The sequence below is a fragment of the Capsaspora owczarzaki genome (assembly GCF_000151315.2).
Source record: "Capsaspora owczarzaki ATCC 30864 unplaced genomic scaffold supercont2.14, whole genome shotgun sequence".
Classification (NCBI taxonomy): domain Eukaryota; class Filasterea; order Ministeriida; family Capsasporidae; genus Capsaspora; species Capsaspora owczarzaki.
Window position 1 is genome coordinate 329,788 of NW_011887305.1, and position 13,385 is coordinate 343,172.

The following is a 13,385-nucleotide window of genomic DNA, read 5'->3' on the forward strand; positions in this document are numbered from 1 at the left end:
AAGAGAACTGCGTTTGATGAAAAGACTATGTATTGCAGGGCAAGATACACACACATAGAAGGAGACATACACAGATACAAGAATAAGATTCGTTTGGGTTGGGAGAGCGGGGCTGGGGAAATTGATTGTGCAGGGCAACAAAAGACGAAAAGGCGAGCAATGCAGGGTCAACCGAAGCGAGGAGAAAGCAACAGCGCTCGTCCAAATCCATCTTTAATACTCAATGATGGGCTCGCCAACGTTTTCTATCAGTGGGATTGTGCACTTGAGGTCGAATGCCTTGCTCAGCACAATCTTGAAGATCTTCTGCACGTTGATTGCGTGCGACGTTGAGCAGAAGATGAGTGGAGCTTTCATGGCCTTGGCGTATTTTCGGGCCTGCGCAAGCGAGAAGCAAAGGAGGTTGATGGAATGAGAAAAAAACAAAACAAAAACAAACAAACAAAAAAAAAAAAAAAAACCAAAAAACTGTCGCAATTTCATCCGAGCAAGGACGAGCGGCTGCTGTACCTGTCGAGTCACTTCCTCTTGCTCTTCAATAGGTGATTGGGCGAAAATGTCAAACTTTGTGCCGATTAGGAATGAGATGGCGTTCTGCGCAGAAGAGAGAAGGAGCAAAGCAGAGTTAGTCAACCTCCATCAACGCACGCAGGGCCTTCTCAACACACAACCCAAAGCAACAACAGCAGCAATACAACCCTAACTCTCCACCGCTCGTTACCTTGTTGAAACCGCGCGCCTGTCGGTACCACTCTTTCACGCTGTTCAAAGTGGACTTTCGCGACAGATCAAACATGAACAGAATGGCAACGGCGTCGTTGCACACAAGTGGGAGCATATTGATGAACTCGCGTTGGCCTGCGGTGGGTGACGGATGTGGTGGCACCACGAAATGAGCGAATTGGTCGAAACAATGCATCGCAGAGCAGCAGGACCAGTGAGTTTACCTCCCAAATCCCAGATGCTGAATGTGATTTCCGTGTTGCGAATGCAAATGGTCTTTTCCATAAAGTTGACACCTGGGATGATGCAGCAACAACAAGAAATGAGTGCAAATGTCACTCGCGCATGGATCTCGCTTCCCAGCTCAACATCCCCCCCCGACACAACCACGAATAGACCTCATCGCCAAGAACTTTCGGTCGAACATACCAAGCGTCTGAATGTAATCTTCGTCGAAGGTGCCCTCGACGTACTTGACCATCAAGCTCGTCTTGCCGATTTGACTGTCGCCGACCATGCCAACCTTGACAACGACGCTGCTCGCAAACAAAAAAAACAAAACAAAACAACAAAAGCAAAAAGCAAACGTAAAGTGCAAAAAAGTGAGTTTTCAAACGTTGAAAAATTGAAGTGTTTCAAAATCAAGAAAGAAGAAGAATTGAAAGCAAAAAAGAAGAAAGTTTTTTTTTTTTTTTTTTTTTTTTTTTTTTTCCAGCAGCGGTTTTTGATTGATGGTCTTTTTTTTTTTGATCGGTCATCGAAGCGCGAGACAAACTGCTGCAGCGCCTGCGAATGGAAGGACGAAAACGCCTTTGGCATTGCATCATGACGACCATCACCGTCACTGTGCGCGGGGGGGGGGGTGAAGTCAAGTCGCGCCCCACTCTCACGCTCACAGACTCGAACCAAAAGGGCGAAAAGAAACAAAACGATTGGAAAAGAATGTTTTTTTTTTTCTGGATTTTTGTATGGATTTTTCAGTGTGCTTTGGTTCAAGTTGGGACGACGCGGCGACCGATTCAATCGAAAGTGCAACGCATCTCAAACAAGCAGCTTCGTGAACAGGCCTTCAATCGCGGACGGACGGAAACGATCACAATGCCAACAAAATGGCCTTTTTTTTTTTTTTTTTTTTTTTTTTTTTTTGGTTTCTTCTTGCTGTGCGATCAGCAATGGAGACAAGACGACCGCGAAGATGATCTCGCGCCACATCACACACACACTCAAGAGTCCAACGCAGACCCCAAATCGGCCGTCTCGCTCAACCGCTGGAAACGCAGCGCACAAAAGCAATCGTTTGCCAATACATGAAAAAATTCGCGCCCAAATATTTTTTATTTTTCATTATTTTACGATGTTTTTTGTATGGGATTTGCATTGAGTTTTTTTTTTTCTTTTTCTTTTATGATTTTTTTTTTTTGTATGAGATTTGCATTGAGTTTTTTTTTTTTTTTTTACCTGTTCTTCTTCTGGCCTTCCTTGAGCTGGGACGAGAGCTCCTCGCCTTCGCCTTCGCCGCCTGCCGACGATGCTGCGTCTTCGCTGCTCATGTTGCTGTGAATGTGTGTGTTTGTGTGTTCAACTGGGGGACTGGAAAGCGAGAGAGATGGAGGACGAGAGAGAGAGAGAAAAGAGCAAAGAAAAAGGGAGTTTCGATGATGCGACTCGGAGATGCGAGCGACTGAGCTGCTTAGAAAAGGGGGTTGATCAAAATACAATAGGAAGATGAAAAAGTGAATAAAACACTCGGGGAAGAGTGGAGGGAAGAGGAACAAGAGTACGGTGCAATTGGAAAATCTCAATCTCGCTGGAACTCAACTCTGGATCGCGCGGACGACGCTTCAATCATCAACGATCTCTGAAACCAAAAACTCACATTCAACTGCTAGAACTCAACCTAATTCAATGCTATGCGGGGGGAACTCACTGGGCAAACGTCAGTCCTTTCTTCTATTGAAACCTCATTGCGACGAAATGGCTGCAGCAGCACCGTCCGCGATCGCCGTGGCGTCTGCGTTTCAATGCACGCCGATCGCTTTGACTGCTGCTGACGTGAATGCATTCGATGTCCAACCGGCGACTGGCCGCGGGTAAGCAGCAGCTCAGCTTCAACTCCCATCGCAATGGAGCTGGCTTGGCTCCCGCGCTCGCTTCGCTTGAGCTTGTCTCTCACTATTGCTCACTTGATCTTACATGTCTTCCACTTGTGTGTATGTGTGTGTGTGTGTGGTTTCCAGGGCTGATCTGCTGGCCGAGGCGTCGATGCGCGCCGTTCGAGCGCTCGCCTTCACTGCCGCCGGCCATCCTGGAGCAAGCCACGAGCGCGCCAATGGCAATGCTGCAGGGTCAGCAGAGAGTGAGAGCTCAGCTGTCATTCCGATGGACACGTCCAAAGACGCCGTTTCAGACGGATCGCTTCATGGTAATCACGCGAGATCTCTGCGATTCGCACTGAGGTATCTATGACAGGCTCCCCCCCTTGCTCACTCGAATGTATCTTGCATTGAAAATGGTGAAACGCAGAGCTGAGAGAGCTCTTTTACGATGCCATGGTGCTGTTCGTCGCCGGTCAAGTGCCATCGCATGCAACACTTGTTCACTTTGTTCGCAGCACTCCCGACGAGGTTTGGCAATGCGAAACAAGTGTGTCCAGTGTGGTGTTGAATCAACAGAGCATCTAACGTCGCTTCGTGATTTTGGGGCACGTCTATCACAGGTGACACAGTCGCCGGAACTCCAGTACCTGTTGGCCGAACTTGTCGCGTTGCTTGGTAAGGTTTGATTGCTCTACAACCGCCTTCGTCAAGGTCATCTTCAGCTCACCTATTCGTATTGTTGTTGGTGATCACCTTCCCCTCGACGATGCTTTTAGAACTGGAAATCTCGGGACTGCCTGCACAAGACCCTGCACGCGACCGCTTGTTCCAGCTCGTCCTGCTTCTGATCGTACGAGTACATTTTCATGTTGTGGGTTTGCTCGTGTGCGTACTCTTTCCTGACCAACTGTTTCTCCTGACCAACTGTTTCTCCTGACCAACTGTTTCTCTCTCGCAGCGCGAAAAGCTCGTCACGGAAGACGCCTTCAAGGAGCGATTGGAAGCGGCAACGCTTGCTGCAGTCTCCATCACCCGCGATGCGGCCACGTTCAAAACAACAGTAACACGCATGCGCACCAAACTCTTGTATGTGAACATGGGCTGGTTTGCAACGCCCTTCAGCGAGAAGAACAGCTGATATCGATTTTTTTGTGCTGCAGTTACAAGCAGCAAAAGTTCAACCTGTTCCGCGAAGAAAGCGAGGGCTACGCCAAGCTGATCAGCGAGCTGTCGCAAGAATCCCTTTCTGTAGCTGTTTGCCACACTGTTTCTCGTCACGTCCAGTCCTTAATTGGTAAGCCTGTTTTTTTGCCGTTCATTTCTGATCGCTGAGCCTCCACGCCCTCACTCTGCAACCCGCTGGTAGGCTTTTTCGATTTGGATCCAAACCGTGTCATGGACATTATTCTGAACTGCTTTGAGAACGAGCCCAGTCGCCACGCCTTTTTCGTGGCCTTGATTCGGTCCCTTTCGTTCCGAAACGAGTCGCTGTGCAGCATTCTCGGGTTTCGCTTCCACCACAAACAGGTGAGAGCCCTCGTTGTTGTTGTGTTTTGTGCGCTACCGATGCCGTTACTCATCGCATCATTGAAACAGAAACACCCCGAGCAGAATGCCGCCAATTTGTGCTTGGTGGCCGCGTGCCTTTTGCGAGGCAATTTGATTAGTCTCGCTGATCTATATCCGCATGTAAGGCCCCCCTCCGCTTTAAGACGTCCATAGGCCACCCTCTCTTCATTGTGCGACGGCGCTCACTTTGTTCACATCTTCTTTGCAGTTGTCACCCGACGACGCCGAGCTCCAACCCTTGTTCAAGAACAAACTCGCCCAGGCTCTGGTCACTGCAAAACAGTTTACCATGGTGAATCTTGGAGGTGTAAGTGTGCAAGGACATTGGGCGTGGGCGTGCGACCCCATCCACACCTCTCACTTTACTTGTCTCGGTTTTGGATTTCAGGGTCCGCCGACTGCTGCAGCAGCTGCTCCGACAGGAGCTAGTGCCGCCCCTGCAGTTCCCGCGTTGGCAGCAACACCGTCAGCCGCACCCAGTGCTTCTCGGGCAGGATCGCTGCTTCCAACCCCAGGCATTCTTGGCACCGCGCCCGGCACTGTCGCACCGTCCTCCGCGCCCGCTTCTACGAGCGCAACTGCGACTGCATCCACGGCTGCTGCCGCCACCACCACCGCCGCGCCAGCAGCACCACCCGCCGAGGAACGCTTGCCACTCAAGCTGCTCCTGATTCAAGCTGTTCTGACAGTTCGTGATTGGCCAACCGCCGAGGCACTGCTTGCACGTTTCCCCGAGTTTACGGCTCTCACCCATGCTCCGATCGCCAAAGCGATGTGTGGCCTGCTGTTGCAATGCATCGAGCCCTTCTATCTGCGGTAACGGATTGATGATTTCTGTTGACTTTTTTCTTTCGATTCTTCGGATGATGACTGACTTGAACTTGTTTGGCATCCTTGCTTTGAAACAGCCATTGCATCCCAGCAGGAGCTCGCCCCGATCGGATTCGCCGTTCGACAAATGTCGACTTTCAAGTTGCCAGTGAATTCCTTTGCCAAAGCTTGGAGCAAGTGTTTGCCATCGCCTTCCCGCTCGCGCTCAAGCTTGGACCGTACGTTAGCCACGATATTGTTTTGACGACCAAGCTTGCTCGTATCGTCAAGTATCTGGCCCAAACGGACCGCGCCAAGTACACTGCGGATATCGAGCAACTGCTCGAGCTCGTGCTCCTGCCTGCGGCCAGCCTCGTGTCTTGCAACGCGCCTCTGAATGATGAGATTTGGGAAACCGTCAAGGGCTTTTCGTACCCGCAACGGTCAGGCTTTGCTCGATTTGCGGATGTTGGTGGATTGCCGTCACGAGATTTTTGCAAACTCATCTTCTCTCTTCTGTTGAAATGCTCCAGGTTCCAACTGTATGGCACCTGGAAGAATCACATCTACTCGCGATTCCCCGAGCTTATTGTACAGAAGGCCTCTGTGGCACACCAGACGCGTTATTCACTTCGGTAAGCTGATGCGTGCGTCGACATTGTTCTTTTTGGTCGCGCGTTTGCAATGCGAACCAATGCTTACCAGTGCTCGGACTTGCCTTCTTTTTTTCTTCTTACAGACGCCTTTCAACAACCAACTTTAAGCAATCCGGGCGACAAATCAGTAAACTGTGCCACGCAAACCCTTCGGTTGTGTTTGTCGAGCTCATCAACAAGGTGCAGGTGTACGACAATTTCGTCATGCCGATTGTCGAGGCGCTCAAGTACTTGACCAGCATGGACTACGACATGCTGATTTATTGCATCCTGGAGGCGCTTGTTGATCCGCGCAAGGAGCGTGTCAAGGCGGACGGCCGCAACGTCTCTGGCTGGCTTAGCGGCCTCGCCATGTTTGCCGCTCACGTTGTCAAGCGCTACACGGTTGATATTGTCCCGTTGCTCCAGTTTGTGACAAAACAGCTTCGCGCAGGCCAGACAGTTGATCTGCTCATCGTCAAAGAGCTCGTGACCAAGATGGCGGGCATTGAGGTGACTGTGCAGCCTTCCGAGTCGCAAATCCAAGCGCTTGCTGGCGGTGATTTGCTTCGAAGCGAGGTAGAGTCTACAAGGCTTTTTTTTTTGTGCTGCAGGCGGATTTGCATCTGGTCAACCACTCATTTCTTGAGTCCCTCGTCCACTAAACTGGCTGTTCTTCCGTTTTATTAGGGTGGAAGCTTTTCTCAATCGCGAAACCTGAAGCGCACACCTGCTCGCTTGCTTCAGGCTCTGATCAGCTCCAACTTGGCCATGCCATTGTTGCTGTTGATTGCTCAGCAAAAGCACGCCGTCGTGTTTTCCGACCAACACACAAGCCATACCAAACTTCTCGGAGACCTGTTTGACCAGGTGCGCAAAACGTGCTGTCGCTGCAACTTTTCGATGACCATTTTCTCCTCACTTTTTTTGTTTGGTTTTGGATCGCTTTCTTTGATCTTTTCGCATTTTTACAGTGTCATGGCGTGCTGCTTCAGTACTCTGAATTCCTCGTTATGACATTGACCAAGGATGGGTATGCAAAGCTGCTTCCATCCATGCGCGATCTGATGGACGTCTACTATCTCGATCTGGAGACGACGATGCACTTGTGGCGCCCTTCCTTCCACCATTCCGTGCGGGTGGCCAATTCCCGCGGGGTTGTAAGTAGAAGCACAGTTGACAGTTGTCATGTTTATGATGTTGAATTCCCCCTCCCCTCAAAATTCACGACCTTGCTTCTGAATGTTCAGAGCTTTGGAGATGCCTTTGATCTCGCAATGGAGCCGTTGAAGCAGCAACTTGTGGCGTCCACTTCGATTCGACCGTTGAAAGACATCAGGTACCGAACAAGCTTGCTTTACTCTTTTGCCGCACCGTTTAAAAACGATCTTCTCTCACTTTGGTGCTGCTTGCTTCAGTCTCAACTTGGTCTCTATTTTCTGGTCCCTTTCACTGTCGGACATTTTCGTCCCCGGTGACCGCTATGATCAAGAATTGCAAACGCAAAAGGCGCTTCTGGCCGCTCTGGAAGCGAATCGCGATGAGACAATGGTAGAGCTGTTTTCAACGTTTTTTGCAGGACCATTTGTTTTCTGTCTGTTGGCTCGCGCCTCTCACTTTTGACATCTTTTCACAGAGCCAAAGCAAACGTCGCATCGAGCGTGAGCGCCTGCAAACGGTGATTCGAGGATTGCAAGAAGAACGAAAACACCAAGAAGCAAACAAGGCCGCTGTACTGGAAAAGCTCCAGCAAGAAAAGGACAATTGGTTCCCTCAGGTTGGGTGTAAGTGATGATTCTTTTGGTTTTGGCTACTGCTTATTGGTGCTAGGTTTTTTTTTTGCTGTTTTGGCCAAGTCTGACGGGTTTGCCTGTGGTTTTTCAATGACAGCCAACAAACTCGTTCAGAGCACGCAAGAGTTGATGCAAACTTGCATCTTCCCTCGGCTGATGCACAGTGTGCCTGATGCTGTCTACTGCGTCAAGTTCATGCATTTGCTGCATTCTCTGTCAACACCACGCTGCTCGAGCTTGTTAATGTTTGATCAGGTAAAGGAATGGAGTCGCAGTTGTCCGACAAGTTCCAGATTTGATCTCATTTCAAACCATTCCCCACACAGATCATGAAGGATACATTCTGCACCATCACCATGTGCTCGGAAAGTGAAGCACAGTGCTATGGTAGGGGAACGCAACAACGCGACGATCGGAAAATGCGTTTCAACCAACGAACATTCTCACTTCTGTCTTTACAGGCTACTTTTTATTGGAGACGCTCAAACTGTACACCCGTTGGGCCAATTCTTCAAAGCTGTTTGAAGCTGTAAGTGGCTCGGATAGTACCTGTCGTGCTGAAACGAAAAAAAAGAAAGCCGGTTCTGACTTTCAAACCATTCGTGAACCATCCGTGAACCATCCGTGAACCATCCGTGAACCATCCGTGAACCATCCGTGATAACATCTGGCTTTTTCAGGAGTGCCGCGTGCCAGGATTCTTGTACACTCGCAAGGCTCCCAAGGACGGCAAAGCGCCACCAGCCGCAGCCGAGTCAAAGCCAGCGGACGCGCCTCCCGCTGCTTCCACGTCCCAAGAATCATCGGACGGAGCAGTACCAGCGCCTGCCCCACCGGCGCCCACTCTCATCGAATACGACATGTTCCGTTCGCTTGCCAAGATTTGGACCACCCGACTCGCCGATGTGAGTCATTCGCACGTTTGAACGATCATTGTTTGTTTTTCTGAAAGAACTTACCTGCACATCATCTCATGCCTCCGCTCTTGTCATTCATTTTGACAGGCCTTCACGCACTGCTTGGGCTCGTCCGACTTTGTGCACATCCGCAACAGTCTCATGATTTTGCATCGCTTGTCGGAGGTCTTCCCGATGCATCGACCCCTTGTCCTTGCAATCGAAAGTCAAGTTGCCAAGCTGATGGCGGATGAGCGGCAAGACGTCAAGACTCTTGCTACAACGTAAAGTGTTGATTTGGCTGATGTTCACGATTTCGATTTCAGACCGAAAAGGCTAACCGTTGCCGTTGCATGCTCGTTTTTCGCTTGCAGGTATATGGTTCAACTTGTGCGAATCAAGAGCGTCCATTTCCCTGAAGAGCGCAACGTACGTCAACCACCCTTCGCCGGTCTCTCTTTTTTTTCGCAGTTTGCCTCTGTTTCCTCACACGTTGCCTGCATCTGTAGAAATCAATCGCGTCCGTCAACCTTGGTGGCGATGTCAAACCGATGGCCATCGACGAGCCAGCCGCGCCAGCATCTGCTCCATCCACGACTTCGGCTGCGGCCGATTCGTCTGCCAGCGCCACTGCGGGCACCAGCTCCTCTTCAAAAGAGCGTTTGGAATCAAGTTCTGGCGGCCGCGAGTCCAGTCGTGAGGGAAACCGTGAGTCGCGAGAACACGCAACGGGCCATCGCGACTCGAGTCGCGACCCGCGCGATGCAAGTCGAGACCACCGCGAGCCCAGTCGAGAGCCTCGGGCCCGCGACGACTCACACAGCCGGGACCGTGACCACAGCTCCAGTCGCGAGCCTCGGGCACGAGACCACGACGGTTCTGTCTCACGCGACTCTCGAGAAAATCGCGATTCCCGCGACACGCGAGATGGCCGGGATGGGCGCGAAGCCAGGGATTCGTCGCGGGTGCGTCGTGACGAGTCTCGCGAGCCGACCACAAGCCGCGCTGCACGCTCGCCGAGCCCCACTCGCAGCAAATCCTCCAGCGGTGGATCTGCGACATCTTCGGCTCTGTCAGGAGGATTGGTGTCGGCGGGCGCGCGAGTAGCAGCTTCGTCTCGGTCCGAACCATCGAGCGCAGTCGGCTCGCCTGTCGCGCAGCCGCACGTGACATCATCGGCGCCCGCCACGTCGTCTCCGATGGTGATTGGTAAGCACCGTGAATGCAGTTTTGGGTCCAGATCTATCTCCATTCTTCGTTTGGCTCACTGTTGGCGCTTCATGAATGATTCGATATTGTAGACAAACCACAGCCCAGCGCTCGTCGCATGGTGGATCTCAAAACGAGCACTGACAGCAAGACGGCTGCGGCCGATCGAGCGAAAAAGTTTGGTACGCCCGCAACTGCAACAACAACAACAACAACACCAACGGCAGTCGCTGCTGATGCTGCTGACGCAAGCAAGACCTCGAGTCGCTCCAAGCGCTCGAGCGAGGATTCCAACGAGCGCGGCGACGTCAAACGAACCCGTCAAGACGAGCAAGAAGCTGCAGGCTCGTCGGCATCTCGCTCGCGCAGCAGCAAGGACGGCGAGCGCGATCAACCGTCCTCCTCCTCTTCATCCTCGTCATCACGCAGCAAGGATGCTGGCAAAGAGAGCGGCAGAGACAAAAGCAGCAGCAAAGACGGCAACGACAGCAAAGACAGCGGCAAGGAATCCAGAAACGGCAAAGACAAGGACGACGATCGGTCTCGCGACAAGGAGCGCAAGGAGCGTAGCAACAGCGAGTCTGCCTCGAGTTCCAGCAAAGACGGTCGCAGTCGGTCGAAAAAGTAAGCATCCAATTTGCGTGCTGGAGATGTTGGTTTTTGCTTTTTGCAGCAGCGTCTCACTCTGTGCTGTTTGGCGCTTGTTTGAACTCTACCAGGCACGATTCTGCAGAAGACGGTGGTCGTGAAGAGCGACGCTCAAAGAGTTCTTCCGAGCGATGAAAAGCCCAAACGGCTTGCGATTTCTCTTCCGTTTCTTTGTTTTCATCCGCAATTTGCCTTTTTGTCTCGCTGTTTCTTTTTCTTTCTGTCTCACTCTTTTCCATGCGTTTTTTTGTGTGTGTTTTTTGTGTTTTGTGTTTTGTGTTTTGTGTTTTGTTTCTGAGTTGTTTCCTCTTTCGATGCACTTCACTCTTTCTTTCTTTCTTCCCAAAATGTCTTCCAACGAACTCGCTCACCTCGAGCAGCAGGTACAAATTCAACAACACTTTCTCCTCACCATTTCCTTCCCAAAATCAACTCGTTCTTAAAAATACAACAAACAAACAAACAAAATCCATTTTCCCCTCAAACTTTCTCAGATTTTCGCGGTTTTTTTCAATCCACGTGTGAACAAAAGCATGAAACACGAATTTTTTTTTTTTTTTTTTTGCAGATCTTTTTTTTTCTTCTTTCTTTCAACTCGTTCTTATTTGCGTGCAAATCCATGACAACAACATCATCAACAACAACAACAACATCAACCGCATTGTAATGACTTTTTGGCTTTTGTTGTTGGCTGACGTTCTGGCTGCGTTCGCTCGCTTGGCTGCTGCATCATCAGGAAAAGCAGGTCGCGCAACTCGTATCCCGCGTTGCGTCACTCCAAGCGCTGGTCGCTGGCACCAACAAGCAGACTGCTGCTGCGCCGAGCACTCAGGCGACGACTGCGACTGCCCAGCCCGAGAGCGATGGCGACTCGGCCATGGAGAAGCTCGTCGCTGAGAACGAGCGCCTCAAGTACCAGCTCGCCATCCTCAACCGCTCCATTGCAGAGGAGAAGGCCTCTGGTGCTGGTGCTGCTGCTGCTACTGGTGCTGCTGCTGCACCCGCTGCCGCCGCAAAGGGCGCAAAGGGCAAGGAACCCGCCGCCAAGGACGCTGCTGCTGCTGCCCCTGCTGCCAAGAAGAAGGCCGACAAGCCATCGCAGCCCGCCTTCCAGCCTGCTCCAGTGCCTACGTACCAGCCTGTGGACCTGTCGGAGGGCCGCATGGTCGCGCTGTTTGATCACGTCCGCAACATGCTCGAGATGGGCATCGAGGCAACGTTTCCGGGCAAGGGCTTTGCCAACGCTATGCTTGTCGGCTCGAACGTGAGCTACAAGTCTGCCGCCGCGCTGACCCTGCTCAAGCGCATCGACGGGCTCGGCTTCCCGTACAAGACCGCCCACGACATTGCCTCTGCCATCCACAAGAACCTGCCCAAGTCGACCCTCCTCGAGTCGTCGCACTTCGAGGTCGACGAGCGTGGCTTTATCACCGTCGTGGTGCCCGCCAAGCTGCTTGCCACCATTCTCACCAACATTGTCGTGCACGGCGTCCTCCCGCCCAAGCAGGAGAAGAAGAAGCGTGTCATTATCGACTTTTCGTCGCCCAACATTGCCAAGGAGATGCACGTCGGCCACCTCCGCTCCACCATCATTGGCGAGTCGCTGTGCCGCCTGCTCGAGTACCGCGGCTTTGAAGTCCTCCGCGTCAACCACGTCGGTGACTGGGGCACGCAGTTTGGCATGCTCATTGCCCACCTCAAGGACGAGTTCCCCAACTTCCGCAACGAGTCTCCCCCGATCGGCGACCTCCAGGCCTTCTACAAGGCCTCCAAGAAGCGCTTTGATGCCGACGAGGAGTTCAAGAAGCGCGCCTACACCGAGGTCGTCAAGCTGCAAGCCGGCACCGATGCCGATGTGCGCCACGCCTGGAAGCTCATCTGCGACGAGTCCCGCCGCGAGTTTGAGCTCATCTACAAGCGTCTGCACGTGACCATCAAGGAGAAGGGCGAGTCCTTCTACCAGCCCATGATGCCCAGCGTGGTGGCCGATCTCGAAAAGCGCGGCTTTGTCCAGGTCGAGGACGGCCGCAAGATCATGTTCGTCCCCGACCAGGCCGTTCCCCTCACCGTCGAAAAGTCCGACGGTGGCTACACGTACGACACTTCCGACCTCGCTGCCATCAAGTACCGCATCGAGGAGGAGCACGCCGACTGGATTATCTATGTGGTCGACGTGGGCCAGTCGCTGCACCTCGAGACTGTCTTCTCCGCCGCCAAGCACGTCGGCTGGCTCGACCCCGCCAAGGTCCGTGTCGATCACGTCGCCTTTGGTCTTGTTCTCGGCGAAGACGGCAAAAAGTTCAAGACCCGCTCGGGCGACACGGTGCGTCTCGTCGATCTTCTCGACGAGGCTGTCGAGCGCGCCAAGGTTGTGCTCGACTCCAAGCGCGGTGGAGACCTTCAGCCCGAGGAGTATGCCGCTGCTTTGGACGCTGTTTCTTATGGCGCCGTCAAGTATGCCGATTTGTCGACCTCGCGCACCAGCGACTACACCTTCTCGTTCGACCGCATGCTCAAGCTTGTCGGCAACACTGCTCCTTACCTGCTGTACGCCTACACTCGCATGTCGTCGATTGCCCGCAACGCCGGCATCGACGTGTCCAAGGAGATTGCCAAGCACCCCTGCGAGTTCACCGAAGGCCCCGAGCTCGCCCTCGCTCGCGCGCTCATCCGCTTCCCCGAAATCCTCAACCGCATCACCGACGATCTCATGCCCCACACTCTCGGCAGCTTCCTCTACGAAATCTGCCAGCTCTACTCGACCTTCTACGAGAAGCTGCGCATCATTGAGCACGACGTCGACAAGGCCACCGGCACCAAGACCATCAAGTCCATCCACTACCCGCGTCTGGCGCTCTGCGAGGCCGCGTCCCTCGTGCTGAAGCAGGGTCTTTCGATTCTCGGCATGGATGTTGTCGGCAAGATGTAAATTGCCATTCACATGTTTGGATGTTTGGGTGTCTCGACAATAATAACACAAGCGTCAAAAGCTCTAATCTATCTCTT

General features: G+C 52.5%; 3 protein-coding genes across 3 annotated transcripts; 2 read left to right on the plus strand and 1 right to left on the minus strand.

Moving 5' to 3' along the window:
• Positions 1-12: 12 nt before the first annotated feature.
• Positions 13-2,401, minus strand: CAOG_07568 (sid3). Its single transcript, XM_004343392.2, has 6 exons — positions 2,182-2,401; positions 1,153-1,259; positions 948-1,019; positions 722-858; positions 511-594; positions 13-378 (listed from the first exon to the last, which is right to left on the minus strand). Exons 1-6 carry the CDS (start codon positions 2,271-2,273, stop codon positions 214-216), a joined length of 657 nt encoding a protein of 218 aa, XP_004343442.1. The 5' UTR covers positions 2,274-2,401; the 3' UTR covers positions 13-213.
• A 274-nt stretch (positions 2,402-2,675) lies between these two features.
• On the plus strand, positions 2,676-10,636 carry CAOG_07569 (Thoc2 protein). Its single transcript, XM_004343393.2, has 28 exons — positions 2,676-2,813; positions 2,961-3,145; positions 3,247-3,347; positions 3,440-3,494; positions 3,596-3,669; positions 3,778-3,905; positions 3,980-4,113; positions 4,186-4,346; positions 4,416-4,508; positions 4,597-4,695; positions 4,777-5,204; positions 5,297-5,641; positions 5,732-5,833; positions 5,938-6,412; positions 6,524-6,703; positions 6,808-6,993; positions 7,084-7,172; positions 7,252-7,384; positions 7,470-7,617; positions 7,724-7,881; positions 7,953-8,013; positions 8,088-8,155; positions 8,307-8,531; positions 8,631-8,806; positions 8,897-8,951; positions 9,032-9,731; positions 9,824-10,355; positions 10,451-10,636. The coding sequence occupies exons 1-28, from the start codon at positions 2,698-2,700 to the stop codon at positions 10,512-10,514; spliced, it is 5,271 nt and encodes a 1,756-aa protein (XP_004343443.2). The 5' UTR covers positions 2,676-2,697; the 3' UTR covers positions 10,515-10,636.
• A 4-nt stretch (positions 10,637-10,640) lies between these two features.
• On the plus strand, positions 10,641-13,377 carry CAOG_07570 (rars protein). Its single transcript, XM_004343394.2, has 2 exons — positions 10,641-10,762; positions 11,116-13,377. The coding sequence occupies exons 1-2, from the start codon at positions 10,694-10,696 to the stop codon at positions 13,306-13,308; spliced, it is 2,262 nt and encodes a 753-aa protein (XP_004343444.2). The 5' UTR covers positions 10,641-10,693; the 3' UTR covers positions 13,309-13,377.
• The last annotated feature ends 8 nt before the right edge of the window (positions 13,378-13,385 follow it).

Excerpts from the sequence above, each read along its gene's own strand:
- CAOG_07568 (XM_004343392.2), bottom strand. The coding sequence starts at position 2,273 with ATGAGCAGCGAAGACGCAGCATCGTCGGCAGGCGGCGAAGGCGAAGGC. Across the intron at positions 1,260-2,181 it reads GAAGGCCAGAAGAAGAACAG|CGTCGTTGTCAAGGTTGGCA; the intron begins GTAAAAAAAAAA and ends GTTTGCGAGCAG. Across the intron at positions 595-721 it reads AGGCGCGCGGTTTCAACAAG|AACGCCATCTCATTCCTAAT; the intron begins GTAACGAGCGGT and ends TCTTCTGCGCAG.
- CAOG_07569 (XM_004343393.2), top strand. The coding sequence starts at position 2,698 with ATGGCTGCAGCAGCACCGTCCGCGATCGCCGTGGCGTCTGCGTTTCAA. Across the intron at positions 4,114-4,185 it reads TCACGTCCAGTCCTTAATTG|GCTTTTTCGATTTGGATCCA; the intron begins GTAAGCCTGTTT and ends ACCCGCTGGTAG. Across the intron at positions 6,994-7,083 it reads TGGCCAATTCCCGCGGGGTT|AGCTTTGGAGATGCCTTTGA; the intron begins GTAAGTAGAAGC and ends CTGAATGTTCAG.
- CAOG_07570 (XM_004343394.2), top strand. The coding sequence starts at position 10,694 with ATGCACTTCACTCTTTCTTTCTTTCTTCCCAAAATGTCTTCCAACGAA. Across the intron at positions 10,763-11,115 it reads TCGCTCACCTCGAGCAGCAG|GAAAAGCAGGTCGCGCAACT; the intron begins GTACAAATTCAA and ends CTGCATCATCAG.